The 18,541-nt window shown below is 33.3% G+C and overlaps 1 protein-coding gene across 1 annotated transcript; it reads right to left on the bottom strand.

The window, feature by feature from the left end:
• Positions 1-9,493: 9,493 nt before the first annotated feature.
• Positions 9,494-13,265, bottom strand: LOC122580071 (U-box domain-containing protein 4). Its single transcript, XM_043752341.1, has 2 exons — positions 12,895-13,265; positions 9,494-10,698 (listed from the first exon to the last, which is right to left on the bottom strand). Exons 1-2 carry the CDS (start codon positions 13,143-13,145, stop codon positions 9,843-9,845), a joined length of 1,107 nt encoding a protein of 368 aa, XP_043608276.1. The 5' UTR covers positions 13,146-13,265; the 3' UTR covers positions 9,494-9,842.
• Between the last annotated feature and the right edge of the window lie 5,276 nt (positions 13,266-18,541).

The following is an 18,541-nucleotide window of genomic DNA, read 5'->3' as shown; positions in this document are numbered from 1 at the left end:
TTTCAGTATATTTTGGTTGCTGTTGACTACGTGTCTAAGTGGGCTGAAGCCAAGGATTTGCCTACAAACGATGCAAGGGTAGTCATTGATTTTTTGAAGCAATTATTTAGTAGATTTGGTTGCCCTAAAGCCTTAATTAGTGACCGTGGTACACATTTTGCTAATCATCAACCAGCTAAGGTTCTTAAAAGGTATGGTGTTTGTCATTACTTTTCGACTCCATATCATCCACGGACCAGTGGTCAAGTGGGGAACACCAACAGGGCATTGAAAAGGATTTTAGAAAAAACGGTCGGGGATAACCCCAAGGTCTGGTCGAAAAAGTTAGATGACGCCTTGTGGGCATTTAGGACAGCCTTTAAGACGCCGATTGGCACCACGTCATACCGGTTGCTCTACGGTAAGACTTGTCATTTACCGGTTGAAATAGAGCATAAGGCGTATTGGGCGTTGAGGAATTTGAATCTAGATATGATGAAGGCCGGTGAACTTAGGTTGTTGCAACTTCACGAGCTTGATGAGCTTAGGTTGGGTGCACATGAAAATTCTAGGATTTATAAGGAGAAAACCAAAGTTTACCATGACAAAAGGATCCGTAGGAAGGAGTTTAAGGTTGGAGCAAAAGTTTTGTTATTCTTGTCCAAGTTTAAAATCAACAACCAAAGTTGACTTCTAAATGGATAGGTCGTTTTGTGATTAAGTATGTGTATCCGTCCGGCTATGTTGAGCTGTTTAAAAGAAAGGGAGATGGTTCTTTTATTGTGAATGGCCACAGGTTGAAGTTGTATTTGAAAGAAGACCAAGAGGAGGGGATGATTGAAGAAATCCCCATTTTTGAGCATGAAACTTAATTGATGATCGAGTCTAGCTCTCGACTCGTAAATAAATTAAGCACTTCTCGGGAGGCAACCCGTGTTTGAGTCTATTGCATTTTATTTTCATTTTGTTAGTTAGATTTGATTTTGCGTTGTCAAGAAAGTGCAGGTTCAGATTTGGTGTGAAGCGGATTGAGGTACGTTTTTTTATTGAAAATATAAGGAATTGAACACCTTTGTGTACTTTCTTGCTATAGTTATATATGGAAATATGTATCTAACTATACTGTGTTCATTTTCTCATATCAAGTTATTTCTATAAAATACACTGAGTAGATCGCCTTTGTGAACCTCTTTGTATTTTATATAAATAATCTGTATGAAACTTATTATTTACTATTCAAACATTGTTTTATGTGTGAGTTAAACTGTTTTCTTTCAAAATCAGAAAATCAAAAATAATGGATCATCAAGAAGAAATCCAACATGATGAAGAGATTGCCCTGAATGAATCCACAGAAGAAATTCTAATTATTGGCAACTCAAATAACATGAGAAACAATCGAGCTTTATCAGATCCATTTATTGCTTCGGGATTCCCAATTGTCCCGAGAATTCTTCACAACCATCTACTCTCATATGTACTCACAGTCGAAAGAGACTTACCAGAAGTTTATTTGTTTGAGATGTGGAGAACCATTAGTTTTGTTCAGTCTCAAGATCCTTCTACTTCAAGATCAAAAGCAAAACATAAATCTCCCGAACTTCGCCGTCAAGGTTTCTTTCAATACCAACTGAGCTCTAAAGATAGAGTGTATGACTTTGAGTTCAACCTTGATGACTTCAGAAGAATTTTGATGCTTCCTGAAGCTGATTCTAATGGACATGCTAACTTTGATGATTTTGAGTCAAATGATATCATGTTTGCTGCTTTGATCTCTCTTGGATATGAAGGTCCATTGACAAAGACTAGAGACTTCAAGCTGAAGAATCTACCCAAGATATGGTATTATGTATATTCCATCCTCAGCAATTCATTAACTCCATACACCAGAGGGATGGACAATCTGACTCAACCCATGCTGCATATATTCTATGGTGTTGTCTTTAATAGACACTATGATATCGCTCAACTTCTGTGGGACCAGTTGATTGTATTGGTTAATGGCAAGATCTCGGCTCCCAAGAAGTATATTTCATTCATCAGATTTCTGACAGTAATTGCCTATGCAGCAATCAGACATGAGAAAAGTCTTCCGAGACTTCATGATGATACAAAAGTGATACTCCATCAATATAAGTATGTAAGAGATGCTGGAATTACAAGTTATAAATACTTGATTCCATCTCATTTGCTGGATTTGGTTTCTAAGAACAATGTGGATTATCAAGCTTACCTGGACTGGATTAGAACAACTCTGGGACCGGAAAGCCTCCCGGTTCCTGCCCAAGTTGTGCATAGGACACCAAGTGAGGGGTCAAAAAGAAAAAGAAAAGAGCGTGAGGGTGTATCCAGTTCCAGTGAGCCTAAGAGAAGAAAGATTGTGAAAGGTCAAAAGTTTGAGTTGAAATTAAGTAAGCAAGTTTTTCAGAAAAAGAAGAAGGGGAGTTCGTCAAAGAAATCGAAGAGAAAAACTCCAGCTGAACCTTCTTCATCTTCTGAGGAGACAGTTTCTGTTGCTGGGTCTCCAAGCCAATTAGATCTCCACCACCAAAAACAACGAGGATGAGGAGATAGATGGCCGGATTATGCAAATAAAAAGGATATATTGCCTCAAAAATAGATGAAAGGAAGGAAGAGATGGTCGGAGGAGGTGTGAAGAAGAAAGGAAGAGATAGATGAAAGGAAGAGATCTGCACGTTTAAATCTATATAGTTTCAGTGGGGCCCACTATTAGCGGCGACGTCGCCGCTAATAGTGGGTGGTGCGGATACCCTTTTTGACCTGGTCGTGTTACGCGCTTCATTAAAAAAATGATGATATGGATATTTGGTAAACTTTGAGGAAAAAATGACCACTCCATTCCCCTAACATTCAACAAAGTATTAAACAACTTTTTTATTTCATAAAAAAAGTTGTATTTTTAAGTGAGTAATTAATAAATTATAAATTATAAGTGTGTATAATGGAGACATGGATATTTTTAAAGGCCTTAAAAAATTCTTATTAATTTAATTGTATTCCCACTTTTCTAGTCCAAACTATATACATTTACAAAATACTAGAGTGAAGGCCCGTGCGTTGCACGGCCGGGCTTCACGGGTTGTTTTGTACGTTTATATGATTGTCTTATTTTGAAGTTTTTTATTGTTTAGTTCGAGTTTGATGTCTGTGCGATCACCATTAGTATATGACGGTTTAGAATGTGAAAGGTTGACATTTACTCTACGTTTGGATGTTATTAATTGTTGAATGATCACCACCATTAGTATATGACGGTTTAGAATGTGAAAGGTTAGCATTAACTCTAAGTTTGTATTCCTATAAGTACTGAGTTGGGTTGGTTTTTTTTTTCGTAAACAGGTTCTTCAAAAATGTCAAGTTTACCTAAAAAGTTGTTTGTAAGGTTAAGTGGGGAAGTATATTTGATTAACGGGTCCGAAAGTTGGTATTTTGTGGTGGTTCATTATAGAGAGTTTAGAGCGTATGTGTGTTGGATGGACAGATGGTAAGAAGTCTGAGCATAATGTGGAGGAAGTGGTATTGTCGGATAATATTGAATGGATGGAAGAGTTAGTGCAAGTTGTACCGGATAATCTCTATTCTAGTAGTTTTTTTAGGGCTTTTGTATGTATATTCAGGAAAGAGTTGTTGTCTTAAAGGAAGATAAAATTACTGTGTCTGGTAGTTGATGCAGCTGAGAAGGCAAAGGTAGAAGAAGAGGTTGTTTCGGGTTCAGAGACGGTTGTTGATGATAATAGTAGTGGAAATTAATAATTTTGTTTTCAAACTTTTGGACGGTTGGTCTGGTGAACGCTCTGTTTTTGCACTCACCGGTTGTTGGAGGTCAAAAGGATCAAGACTTGTATATTTTTTAGCCACCAAAAACTCATTATTGTGACAACAACTGACCAAAGTAAAACTTACTTCCCTGCCGATAACAAAAAACCAAAGCAAGTCTTAAAGAAACAGTAAAATATGTTGAAACATTTGGGATGAAAACTGAAATGTGTCACACTAAAGGGGATTGTTTGGCATAATTGATTAAATTGCATTGAGTATCATGGATTTCTTAGTACTAATATATTGCAATACATATGTTGTTCCAAAAAAAAATACATATAGCGTAACATGAAAGATAAACATTAAAAACGAAAAAGCTAAAACAAATCATACCTCAAGCTTACGAATTGCTACCAATAGATTACAATACACTGAGCTCGTCATTCATAAATCGACAAATTAGAAATAATTATTAATCAACCTTGACTATACCTTGCTATATTCTGGAATTGACTTGGTAGCTTTGTAGATCTGCTCCCAATGAAAATTCAACCATGATTAAGTGCTTTAATCAGCAAGGTCATGAGATGGTAACTGTGAAGCATAGCATACTCGATCCATTATATATGGCTGGCCAACCTCAAGCTACACAAAACACACATCACATACTCGTTCTGTCAAAACTTTATAGGCAACAAGCTTCATAATCAAGCTTACTTAGCACCCTAGTTGAAGCATGACTAAACCAAATGTAACTATTCTTTCCAGATGCCCAATAAATCATTTTGATCATCATATCACCAAATTAGTTCCATTTTAAACTATATTCTGCGTCGCGTTAACTACAAAGGATTCGATAGAAATGTCTACTTAATCATTCTTCTTAGCTCTAATATCAACTACACTAACAACGTCAAAATTTTACCAATGCTTAACCTAAAAAAAACCCACATCAAGATTAATGATTATTACCTGACCAAAATAATTCCTAGATTTACATTAGCTCCATTATCAAGCAACAATGCACCAACCTACAAATTACCCACAACCCATAAATCACTGAACTTTATGACAAAAAAGAAAGCTATGTAAAATATAAAATAGTGTAATTTAATTATCAGATATATACATATATTGAAAAAAGATAAAACTATATATATATACACATCATTATGGCTTTAGGAGCTGCAAAATGAAGAAGTGAATTAAGCCCGCCAAAAGTTGGATATTTAGCTAATCATTAATTACCATCAAGCAACAAAAGAACATCGAGCAAGAAGGAAAGCAGTTTCGCCATCTGAAACAAAAGAACATATTTCACCAAATCTATCAACCTCACTTCAAGAAAGCTCGATATTGCACGACAAACCTGATAATCATGTCGATTATGCCCTGCAATTGGGGTGCAAACCAAACCAGCCTTTCTTTGAAAGCCGGTAAAGCAACTGCAACACGTCTTGGGACCCACAACCTCCAAAGAAACTCATCGAATATGATAGCTAGCTCGCCTACATGTTCAATTCTCTTTCTTAATGATTTTCAAACTCTAAATCGATTAGTCTAAAGGAACAATTATCCGGAATCAGAAACAATAATTGCATCAAACTAAATCAATGGAGTGTGCGACTAATTAATGATATTAGAATCTTACTAGACATTTTAAGTTATATCATGATTGTCATATAATCATCTTAAAGAGCCTGAAGACAAACAATAACAGAAATAAACATCAATAAATAAAATAACAATAACAGGAATCAGGAAATTAAATGATAAATTGGTAACCAAGGTGTGTTTGAAAATTCTAATAAAAACCTAACCTTAATATTGTTTTTAGATATTCAGATTTATGATAAATTCAATCTTTATGTCCTGCAACAAACATTCCAAAAAAGTGAATTAAAAGATGACGAATCAACGAATGAAAGGAGAGTAATTAAGAGAAACTGAAAAGAATCGAGAGAAATAAAAAAGAAAATGTTAGATATCAAATAGTTACAGAGGACGATTTGTATTTCTAATTGATCCATCATAATACCCTTTAAGCAGCGTGGTTTGGATCAGTGGTAAACACCCTGACCCCTGGAGACAGAGGTCAAGGGTTCAATCTCATCTCACGCAAAGGCCGGAGGTCCTTTTCTATCATTTAGGTAGAAACTGGAAGCAGCCTCTATACCTTGGTAGGGGTAAGGTCTGCTTACATCTTAACCTCCCCTATACACCGTCGAGGTATTGGGGCTCAAAATCCGCGGAAGACGGCACTGAGCAGTTACTTCTACTTCCATCATAATACCCTTTATTCATTATCCTTGAAACCATATGTCAAAATCAGTCGGCAAGAGAAAACGAAGATTACCTCAATAAATCAACAATAGATATAAAGAAAAAAATATCACAAATTAAAACTACAAAGATAAGCATAAGATCGAAGATAAAGAAAATACATACACACATTCATGATACAGTGGCATGAAAATGATGTAAACAAATCCTGATCAATAACGATATGAAGATTCACCTGCAATTAACATCAACCCAATTGTAAAACTAATCATAAAAAACACTAATTAAACTAATAGAAATCAACACTACACAAAATTATGTTTACAAATATGAAACTATCTAGTTAGTGAAATACGAATGCAAAAACCGAAGAGAGTGTGATAAGAAAACTAAAAGAAGATGGCGTTCATCAAGAAAATCATTAAATTCATATTACATTATTAGCTCACTTAATGTTGCATCTTAACACATCTCCTTTGTCCTTCAAACGTCCCTTGGGCTTCCATTCTAAACCGGCTGGACTATGAACACCCAAAAGTTATAATTATTATATTAAGATAATTGAGTTTTATAATAAAACCATAAACAAATTTTGTTTTTTAAAAAAATAAACAAATCGGCAACCTGTTTCGATGAAGGAAAGGGTTTTTTGTATTTTTAATCAAGGGATTTTTGTTTTTTTTTTCTAAAAATCGGCAGCCTGTTTGGGTTGGGCACGACTAACACATGAATGAATGGGCTTTGGGCCTTTAACAACACAATCAACGAATTATGAAATAAAGAAAACCATATCAAATAATTAACCCTTATTAAGTATACAACATCATGAATTAATTATGTGTACATATCAAATAATTAACCCTCATTAAGTACCCTAATAAGTACCATCAATGAAACGATAGAATTCGGCAAAATTTCCCACTCCCATGATAGAACTTTTAGATATATATAGATATCACAATATCAATATACCACTCATTTTGCAACCTCTAGAAATTTAACTTGACCAGAAAGAGGATATTGCACAAACCTCTCTCGCACAGCACCTCCATAGGCTCGATTAACAGTCCTGTTCCTTGATAGCCTAGTCCTGTATTTAGTCGGTCTCAAATGAGGAATCTACAATGATAATACAAATACATTTTATTCAGCAGTTAGATACTTGTGAAATCAAAATAAAACATAATCTTTTAATATTCAAAGCAACGTCAATCAATTTCAAAGGCAACATAGATGATAGATGGTAAGATGGATGTAATCTATGAAACATCCATCTATTAAGAAACCTTCAACATAACGAAAAACAGATCACAAACATAACTGTATAATCAATTAAACAAAAATTTCGTAGAAGACAACTAAGTTATCTATACAGGACTTTAAATGATAAATGTAACATTAGGTGTTGTCCGACGCAACAAATTTGTTATAGATGTTTCAACCCCAATATCACAGCATCAGTAGGTTTAAGTAAAATAATGATTGATCAATCTCACTTCTCTCTACTTTTTAACAATAAACCGTATTTAGACATTAAAACCAAGTTCCCTAGGTTAAAATAGCATAGCATTACCCAGCTAAAAACGACATATAAACTGAAAAATTAACCCTTTTATGCAGTTGCTTATAAAATGGTTGCGTAAACCAATCTAGAAATACAATTTAAGATCACAAGTATACACCCCTGCCATGAGGTAAGGTAATTACCGACAAAAGAGAAGTTAAAAAGAAAGACATTAACACTCAATTGGCATGTCAGAATGCCATTTCTTAAGACAAATCAACAAATCAACCCTACTATCAGGACAGCCATGTACATTGGTACAAAACCATAATAATGTCATTGATTATCCATCAATGTACATGGCAATAGTGTTATCAAACAGGTACAAGGAACCGAAAAAAGTTGTATCCTCTCAACTTAATGTCACAGCAGCTAGGTGTCACGAGTCCAGTCAGAGATCTTTCTATATAAAGATCTGACTTGCTTTGGACCCTAACACCTTTTCTGCAGTTGAATATACTAAAACAAGGAGCAAACTTGACAACACATACTACAATGGACAGGCTTGTGGCACGACACGTAACCTAGAGATCGACTTTAGAGCTGCAAAAGACATCCATTAATTATACAAATCATGATACCATTCCATCCACACCACTACACTATAAAGCTACAGAGTATTATTTGTGCGTGCTAGCGAAATAATCAAAAGACCCCAAAAAGAGATTAGACTACACTGACACATTTAGCACTAATCTCACTACTATTCATATCGGCTCTTATCAATCCATTACTATAGTACTTACTGTGCAGTTCATCGATATAAATTCCATTAACAAAAATAGCAAAATAAATCAAGAATCGCATATCAGACTTTTAATTTATGATAGGTGAGGGCGGTATCGAACCAAATCCAGCTGTGCGTGAAGAATCTGTTTCTCCTTAATGAAATCCAAGAATCCGGGTGCCGGAGCAACAACCACATCATTTTTTGTTTTAATACCAGATTATATATACACACGGAAATAATGTATTTTTATTATTATTAGTATTAGACTAAGATATAGATTTAGGGTTTGAGATTTGAAAGTGTGGTGGGAATTTGGGAGAAGCAAGAACAAGTAATAAGAAATAACGTTCTGTTCTTCAACGGTCGGATTAATATTATTCTTAGAGTTAATTTCACAAATGCCCCCTATCATTATCAAAACTAGCACTTTGCCCCCTTTAGTTGCATTTTGTGTCACCATCGACCACAACCTCCAGTAACAATCATCTTTATCATCAACATGAATATCCAACCCAGATCCTTAACCAACCAAAATTTGTTTTTTTTTTTTTAAATAAAAAATCTAACAATAATCATAGCCTCTAATTATATTTCCATTTCCATATAGCAAAAGCCTTTATACAGTAACAAATTTCTCATTTAATTGACTTGCCATAGTTTTTCAAATGTACCAAAAGTCCGAGTCCAAGTTTGCCAAACTTAACAAAAGTTCTTATCCATTGCGTCTTTTGACCTTTTGAGTGAAATTTGAACTTTTCCCTTCCTATTTGTACACCCAAAGAGTTTTATAATTATCATAACGCAATAACTTTAGTATTATTTAACACATATGATGATTCTCTACCAAGCTGGAGTAGTTGATTATAGTCCAGAAGTTTCGAACCTAACCAAAACAAACCAAACTAACCGACTTACCCACTTTTGGTCCAACAAAGGCCATCCACCCATTTTTAATTTTAGGCTATGTTAAGTTGACTATGTAATACCAAAAAGAGTACTAATTGCAATTTTGTAACATCTTTAACAACTAAAATTCCATTTTGGTACCAACAAGACTCCACTTTCAACATGTCTTTGGGTTCATGTTACAAAAACAAGGTAGACATCAAAACTTACCACTTTTTCATCCAGTTAAATCAAAAGTATACAAAACATAATTACAAAACCAGGCTATGAATTAGTTATAGAAAAGAGAAAAAGGACCATAAAACAAATTGATCAATACAGTGTAGTGTAGTGTACAGCCTTATATGACAAACTTACAAGCCCCTGAAGACCATCACTACCCTGAATTTCACTCAATTCATCTATGTAAAAAGAAAAAAAAAAAAGACAAATACACCTACCAATCTCATGAAACCTCATCACCACAAGGCCTGGATTGGCTTAACATCCTTGGACTACTGTTATCTATATCTTTGATCCCACAATGCCCATGATAACATGTTTTATGAACAAGTAAAACCAACACCAAGATGACCCCGAAAACGAAAAAAACGACAACATTTACTTGAAAGAGACTTCAGATACACAAGAAGCGGCGATAGGCAGATCGGAAGGAGTACACACGAGTGCCCGTTGTTGCAAATGTCGCAAACTCTGTTCCATACTCACTTGTACCATTTCGGCTAGCATCTTTTTAGCATTGCCACGTTGTTCTTCACCGTCGACTTGTGATATAATATTGCTCAAAATGTTCTCTAGTGTCTCAGCCTCCAGTTCTGTTCTTTGGTATGGTGATTCACGTAGTAAACGAAGCAACGTGTGAGCTTTTGTTCGGGATTTTTCTGTTCCTTGAACTGTCAGCTCTAAAAGTCCTGGTATTACACCTTCTCTAAGTATTGGTTCCCTATATTTACAACGGTCTATTTGACACATAGTTAAAAGGGTCCCTACTGCGTGTTCACGGCTCTGTAGGGACCCGCTCTCGAGAACTTCTACAACCGCGAGAATCCCACCTTCTTCTGAAGTTAAAGAAGCTCTACCTTCATCAAAATTAACTAATGACTCCACAAGTGAAATGCATCTTTCTGAAATCTTTGAGGATTTTTTACAAGTTTTAAGAATATCAACTAAGCAGGGAATCGGGTTAGATTGAAGGATTACTGAAAGATTCTCGGGCTCAGTTGAGAGATTGCATAGTGCCACGATCGCGTCCATCTTGGCTTGCGGTGAACCACGGTCAATGATTCTTATGAGAAATGGGATACACCCAGATGCACCGATAGCTAACTTCTTGACTGGAGATGCAGATAGAGTGACTAATGTCGCCACTGCGTGTTCTTGCAAATCCGAGTCATCGAATTGAAGATAATTAACGATTGGTTCTAATGCACCAGCATCCACAATACTAATCTTGTTACTGCAAATAACAATTATAACAAACAGGATTCAGGCCAAGAAAATCATGATAAATTAATTCAAATATTGAAATAAATATCGTTAAAACTACTTAACTATAATTATAAATAAAGAACATTTCTTGTTTTGAAGCTTATATTCCACTATATGGCTACATTACTCAAAAATGATCTTAAATACGTCTATGTCAGAAATTGATCCTTGAACTTACACTCCAATAGGTATGTGTCTTTATCAAGTGGGTTAACCCAAATTGGCAATTATTAGTCAGATTAATCATAATACACAAACCAAACTCAAATGTAGTAAACTTTAATTTTAATAATATGTTCAAAAAAAAGTAAACTTTTAATAACTATGTGTATTATTGTACGTTTCAACTATTTCATTCATGGTCTTATTCAACTTAATGATGCAACGAAAAAGAAATACATGCATTAATAGTATTAAATTTGAAAATGAAAGAAGTTAAAAAAGAGTGGGAGGTCGACAAGGCAAAGTCTTGAAAAGTCTACTACATTATTAAATTCATAAAACCAAGAAAAATGCACACGCATACCATGAAAAGTGACAAGCTACGATGCCCACCACAATTAATTTACTTCAAGATTAATCAATCTATCACAGATTTTCATTTTCAAATTCAACAAAACTTTTTTTAACATAAAAGATTTCGTACTCTTAAACTACTCGATGATCCGAATAAACTTAAGACTTCCGCCATGTATCCCCCTGACCCTTCCAACTCAAAATACAAAAATTTTACTAATGAGCCACAAATTAATTGACAAAATAACTAATAGAAACGGTCATTAGATAAAATTAAACATCTTAACAAAAAGTTATAGACAAAACTTCAACAAATACGTTTCAATTGGTAAACTTAAAACATGAACAATTTTCATCCATGAATGAAGTACATAATACATTAGTTAAGAGGGTGTTTGAAATTCGTATTTGTCTCTTTATGTATTTCAATATCAGACAAACATTTTTGCAGGGTTTGGCGAAATAATTAGCTCTAAGTAAACTTCTAATGCCATGTTTACATTGAGTCCGCCAAAAGGAAAATGGTATTTTAAGTAACCAAATTTTCATTTTACCGATTTGCTTAACAAAATATCCGAATGTCAACAATCAGGGGGAAATTTACCGAAAGTTGGCCTAAATTTGACCGGAATTTAATAAGAGTTTATCAAACCTCCGATCAACTTTACTCATTCAATTGAAGATTAAGTATTAGGTTACCAATGTTAACAAAGTAAATAGAAGATAACCTTGATTAAATATTATGCATATTAATTATCCTAAAACGTAATTTTCAAAACAAATCAAATACTAAAAGTTTACACAAACATTAATTTATGATTAGTTTTTTTTAAGCAAACAAAAGAAAGAAACGGCTCAGTGCAACCTTTTGCGGGTTTTGAGCCCTAATACCTCGACGATGCATGGGGAGGTGAAGATGTATCTACCTAAGTAGAGAGGTTTGCTTTCATGTTCTACCTAAATGGTAGAAAAGGTCCTCCAACCTTTGTATGTGATAAGGATCAAACCCATGACCTCTGTCTCCAGAAACCAAAGTGTTTACCAATGGTCCAATCATGCTGCTTAATTTTTATTTTATTTTTTAGCAAAAACTAATCAAATAATCAATCTTATATAGAAAATCCCTCAATATTGCTTACTCCAAAATTATCACTCTTGTTGAGATCAAACTATAAACAACTTTCTAAAACATAAGTCATAACATCTACCACATACGCGAAAATTATTTTTTTTTAAATATAATTTGGATTTGGACTTTCAAAGTATTGGCAAGTTTTTACTGCTAAACCCTGCCCGTTAGTGTCCCCCGCAAAGTTAAAAAAAAAAAAAGTTAAGTGGAATTTTCTGGACCAACAACATATTCCTTTCTTTCATCCAATCAACATGATTTAATTTTTTAAAGAACCAATTAACATAAAAATCAACACAGGAAACACACAAAGTTCAAAAAAGATATGCTTCCTTTTTCACATTTATCCAAATATTAATCAATCATATAATAATAAAAATATAAAAAGTTGCCTTGAAAACCATATAAAGTACTAACAGAAAGCACAAGCAATCACAATATCATCCCAATCTCAAACTTTTATTAAAGAAAGATAAATATATAACATAACATATATATATATATAAAAGAAAAACATACGTTTCATCCTTAACGGCAAGATTAAGAAGAGCAAGCAAAGCAGCCTCATTGGCTTCATAGGACGATGACCAAAGCATAGAAACAAGTGGTTTGATTGCGGCAGAGAATTGTCGACGACAACGTTGTGAAGTCTTGGTGAGTTGTCGGATTTGTTTAGCTGCTTCAATTTTGGAACATGGGTTGTAATTGTTATCTTGGATTATGTCAAGAATCGCCGTGGTGGAGAAATGGTGACATGGGTATGAATCCATGAGCCGGCGTGATGCCACCGACGGTGAAAAGACAAGTGGTGAGAATACAAAGAGAAAAGAGAAAATATCTAAGAAGTGGAAAATGTGAAATATATGAAGGGGTGGTTTTTGTGTTTTTATTTATTTGTGAAAGTAGAGAAATGGAAATTGAAAAATGAAAACGTAAGGTGGATATGAAACGTGGGAAGGATGGCGTGGCGTTAAGCAACGGTTATGGGAAGATAGATATAGAGGGATCTGTCTTTTCTACTTTTGTTTTCTAATTAAAGTTAATCTATACTATATTTTAAAATTATTCAAAATTATTCTTCAAAGAGAGAGTTAATCTATACTATATTTTATAAAATTTATTATTATAACTCAAGGTAATTGTGGTAATCCTCTTGTCCATTGAATAGGCATCTTGAGTGACTTCTCATATTGAAAAACGAAATTGGTACCCGTGTGATGCGGCAGCAATAACAGTAATGGGAGATGGTGTTGGCCATGTGGTAGTGATGTGATTATTAATCTAAAAGTAATTGATGTAAATAATAGTGTAATTATTTTATGGTTAAGAGATGTATCTTTTGTGAATAATTTTATTAAGAGTATTATAGGGATATTAGATGAAAATATATACACTAATGAATAAATGAAAGAAATAGTTTGTATAGATACGGTTGGAAAATATTTTATGAATATTTTAGTGTGTGAGTTGAAAAATTATACTTTTAGGATATGAAAATTTATCAATGTATTTTAATGATTAAATGACAAAATCAGGCTCTCATCTTTTAAAATATTTTCATTGACTCTTTACATCAATTATAAACATCTATCGAAGCCGAAACCACCACCAACAATTGCCACTACTACTACCATACGTCGTTACCACTACACCGCCGCAGTTACAACCATCATCACATTACGCGGGTATCGTGCTAATAAAAGTTAATAGATACTGGGATACTTACGTAATGTTGTGTCAGTATGGTAGTGGCAATTACGAGCGTTGACAGAGACGATGACAAATAATATAAGTAATTAGCGTAAAAAGAATACTATATATTTTATAAAAATTAAGTGATAAATGATATAAATATATGAGAGAAATATATTGATCAATTTGTGTATCTTAAATGCATAATTTTTTTTTAGAGTTTACATGTATAGATTAGTAATCTACCTATAATGTTTTCTTCTTAAGATGGGCAACGAATTCAGAAGATACTGAATTTTGTAAGTCTTTTTATTCTTAAAAACATTGAAAAAGTATGATAATTTCATCTAACACTTTTTGATATTTTCACCGACATTAAACTTTTAACATTAGCCACATTCACATCAGTTATTTACAAAACTCGTCGTCATTATCGTCACCATTCACCACCGTCATCATTACATAATCGCCTCTACCATTATCACCATCGTTTATTATACGGGCACCCAGTGGCGGAACCAGAAATGAAAGTGAACGGTAGCACAATGTTTTTTCCACTAGTCTTATATCGGCATAAAGTAACAATAACAACTAAATTGTTACGAGTTTTAGCATTTTTTTTAATGATTTTTGGCTATTTATTATGAATTTTAAGAATTTATTTTACACTTTTAGTAGTTTTTATTTACCATTTAACTGTACAGATACGTTTTTATAAGTTTTATTGATAGAAAAATGTTTCAAAAATTTAAAGTTGGTTACATTGACCGGTATCTCATATTTATTTAACTCGTAACACCAATAAAAAATACATCATTTTTCATAAAATTGGTACTAAATGAATTTAACGGACCGGTAGCACCGGCTACCTCTAAGTTGCATGTAGTTCTGCCCCTGACACCCATTTAGTTATTGTGTATATATATATATACTCTCTATCAAAATATTAATTAAAAAATAACCCCCAAGGTGATAAATAATCCAGTTTTGGTTTTATTTTACATTATTGTGTATGCTTTTCTATATTAAATATGTGTCCGCGTGATACGTCGTTGTGACGACGACCACTGATGTACAGGTGGTGGCAACGATTGGTGTGGAGGTGGGATTGAAGACCGACACAAGTTTTGTAGAAACATCTTCCGTAATTAGCAAAAATGATGTTTGGTGTAAATACTAAAATAACCCTTTAGTTATGTACTATGTAACTTTTTGCACATTAAGCATTTCATTTTTCTTGACGTTTGATAGAAAAAAGTCATAAGAATTGAAAATATAATAGAAAATGAAAATAGTAAGAAAGAAAATAAGTATATTAAAAAAAAGACGGATTATGTTGTTTAGTACAAATAGATAATATATATAAAAGAGAAATATAAGATTTTAATTAATAATTAATATTAACACATATAACATCATCAATAAAACAAACAAAATTTCATTCGAACGCATTCCCTAAAATTTGTAAAGAATGTAGATAACGTAAATAATTCCTATTTTCTTCATGTTAGGTCGAAAATCGATCAAGTATAATTTGTCCAAGAAATAGTTGAAGCTTAGTGAAAATACTTGTATAGGATTCTGAACCATTTCAGAATATTTCACTGAAGCTTCACTTCAGTTCAGATCAGCCCAAACTGAAAGCATTTATTCTGAAGTCAAAGATTGAATACTAAAGAAAGAGAATCATCTCAGAAGCAGAGCCCATAGAAGATTATACCTGATCGAAGACTGAAGCATCTTAGTGCAAAAGTACTTACAACACTTTTACATTGATTACGGGGAAGCCTTTTTACATTACCAACATTTACCCGGATAATAACATTATCTCTAGGAAAGCTTTTTGGTTAAGTCAAAAGTTGGGAATAAAGTGTGAAATATCACATCAAATGACTTTCATACTTAACCTTAAAATACACTTATTAAAGAATCAATTGATATTCCTTAAATGTTTCCCAACTGTATATTGTACGGCCTTGTCCACATCATCATAAATTTTGCCTATAAATACAAGGTTTCTTACAACTTGCAAAGGGCTCAAAACTTTGACATTGCAACTTGTGAGATATACTCTAAGTAATTCTTAAGAGTATTTCCAAGTTATTTAGATCAATTGTATTTCAAGAATGTTTAGATATTTCACTAGGGTGATTATCTTTGTTCTGTAACAACCCTTATATTTTGTTTATATCAATGAATAAAATACATTAAAAAGTACATCGTGTCTCAATGCCACATACTTGACTTATACATATAATTTATATAGTTTCAGTACTTTTAGTTTCTTGCTATTTACTTTCAGTCATTTACATTATTGTTCTATCCATATTTGGATCATCATTCTGAACCGGTCTTATACAAGTTTTGAATTGCTTGTCAGTCGAGTAAACCAACTAATTTGGGACTCACACTCCATTTTTGATTTCATGCTCTGGTACACCCAAATAAATAAAATGTTTCTCATTTCTTTTATTCCCTTTGCATTTCGTCGTATCAAACAACCCCTAATTCTTTCGTACTCTTTAATTACCATTTTCTATAATCAATCACCACGTTTTAAACTTTTACAATAATAATGAAATATATTACATTATTATTTAATGAAAGATGAAACAAAAATGAATAATATGATCACATTTGTATATAACTTGAAACTTTTTTTTTTCTTAGCCGTTCTGTGACACGAACATTAAAAAAAACAAAAACCCTTTTTTTTAACAACATTTATCTAACCTTAAATTGCAAATTCTTTTTTAATCGTATAACTAACTGACAAATTTCATGTGATGAGATCATGAATATGTCGTATAAACTAAATTTATGTCAATGAAATCAGTTATACTGATTCAAGAGAGATGTGAGGGTTTGTCTTTTTTTTACATGAAAATTATATAGAGTTAAGACTAAATGCATTAAAGGATTCGACATAAAATGCATAAGGAGCACAACGTCATCAAGCGTTTATAAAAGATAGTCAAAAAGATGGCTAACGACCCTAAGCATAACTCATAAACAGAAACTATGAATCACGTATCCAAGAATAGTCCAAGTCCAATCTTAGCACATGTAATCAATCATCTGATACATCTTTGGTTCACCTAATCACCTGAAAAATGTACTAAAATGTGTCATCATAAAATTGGTGAGTTTGTAGGTTTTATCAATAAAATCAAGTGTCGGGATATCAACCGTTATCATCATACGAGGATTAGAATACCTAATCACGTCAATGAAACCCTAAAAAGGTACATGTTAGCACAAGTCAATACATTCAACGTCAACGTCTCAACAATCGTCAATATATATATATATATATGGGGGATGGGAATATAAGGTTGTTAGGTACCTAAGCTTAGATGTCGGACACTCACATATTAATTTTTTAAACCATAAAAATCATGGAGGCCCAGACATTTATTCATTAAACAATAAATAATAAAATATTAGTATGTAAGGGGTTCCACACCTAAGGTTAGGTGTTGGACAACCTTATATTCCCTTTTCCCTATATATATATATAGGGGACCCTTATTTTGAGAAACCATTATTTTGTAAGTGTAACATCCCAAACTTTATATATTTGACGTTTGATTTGCCCATTAGTCAACATTAGGTTACGTCAAGTTATGTGCCTTAAATGGATTACATGATTAAATGCTTATGTATTTAATATATGAAATGTAAGATTTATGTGTTAACGTGCAATTCGATAAAAGTGATGAAAAGAATGATAAATTATAATAAATAAAGTTACAAAGTGTTTCCGATACAAGTTAAGGGTCGTTAAGTATTCCCGTATGCGTTAAACGAGCAACTAGGTTACGAAACGAGTTATAAGAAAAGTGCAATGACCTAGATGTTAATTCTTGAAACTTGTTCCAGCAGATTTAGAGCTTAAAATCACGTCCCATGTGCCCTAAAATCAGATCCAAACCTGCATAAAAGTTTCACACACCAAAACCCTAAGTTTCTTCAAGTTCTAGTCGATTTCGGGGGTTTTCGGAAGGGATTTCGCTTGCTTTTTGATCCGTTAATCATTCCTACAGGTATTATATCATCAATTGATTGTTGATTAAGTTTTAAAGTAGGTTTTGTCCCTGTAGATTCGACCATGAGGGTTGGGGTTGTTGGAAGTTGATGTTTCTGGTTGAAAACGACGTTTTCATGAGTAAAATTATAAATAGAGTTGATTAACTATGTCAAGATGCAAACTTTAATGTTGAATAATGTTGTTTATATGTAAATAATTGAATCCCAGGTGTTTAAGTAGATCCATGTGTGTTCAATTGTGTTTTTGAATCAAACGTTGCGGTTTCGAGTCGTTTTGATGATCAAAAAAAGGGATTCATTTATGCAATTGATTCAAGGATTAATTGATGTTTTCAAATGTTTAATTGTGACCTATTTGATGTCAATTTAATGGGTATAATTCGTGGTGGAGGTTTGGGAACCGTTCGGAAAGAGATTAAAGAAA

Source organism: Erigeron canadensis, chromosome 8 (genome assembly GCF_010389155.1).
Source record: "Erigeron canadensis isolate Cc75 chromosome 8, C_canadensis_v1, whole genome shotgun sequence".
In the NCBI taxonomy this organism is placed as follows: domain Eukaryota; kingdom Viridiplantae; phylum Streptophyta; class Magnoliopsida; order Asterales; family Asteraceae; genus Erigeron; species Erigeron canadensis.
The sequence above is the reverse complement of the archived record's forward strand: the minus strand, read 5'-3'. Positions and strand labels throughout refer to the sequence as shown.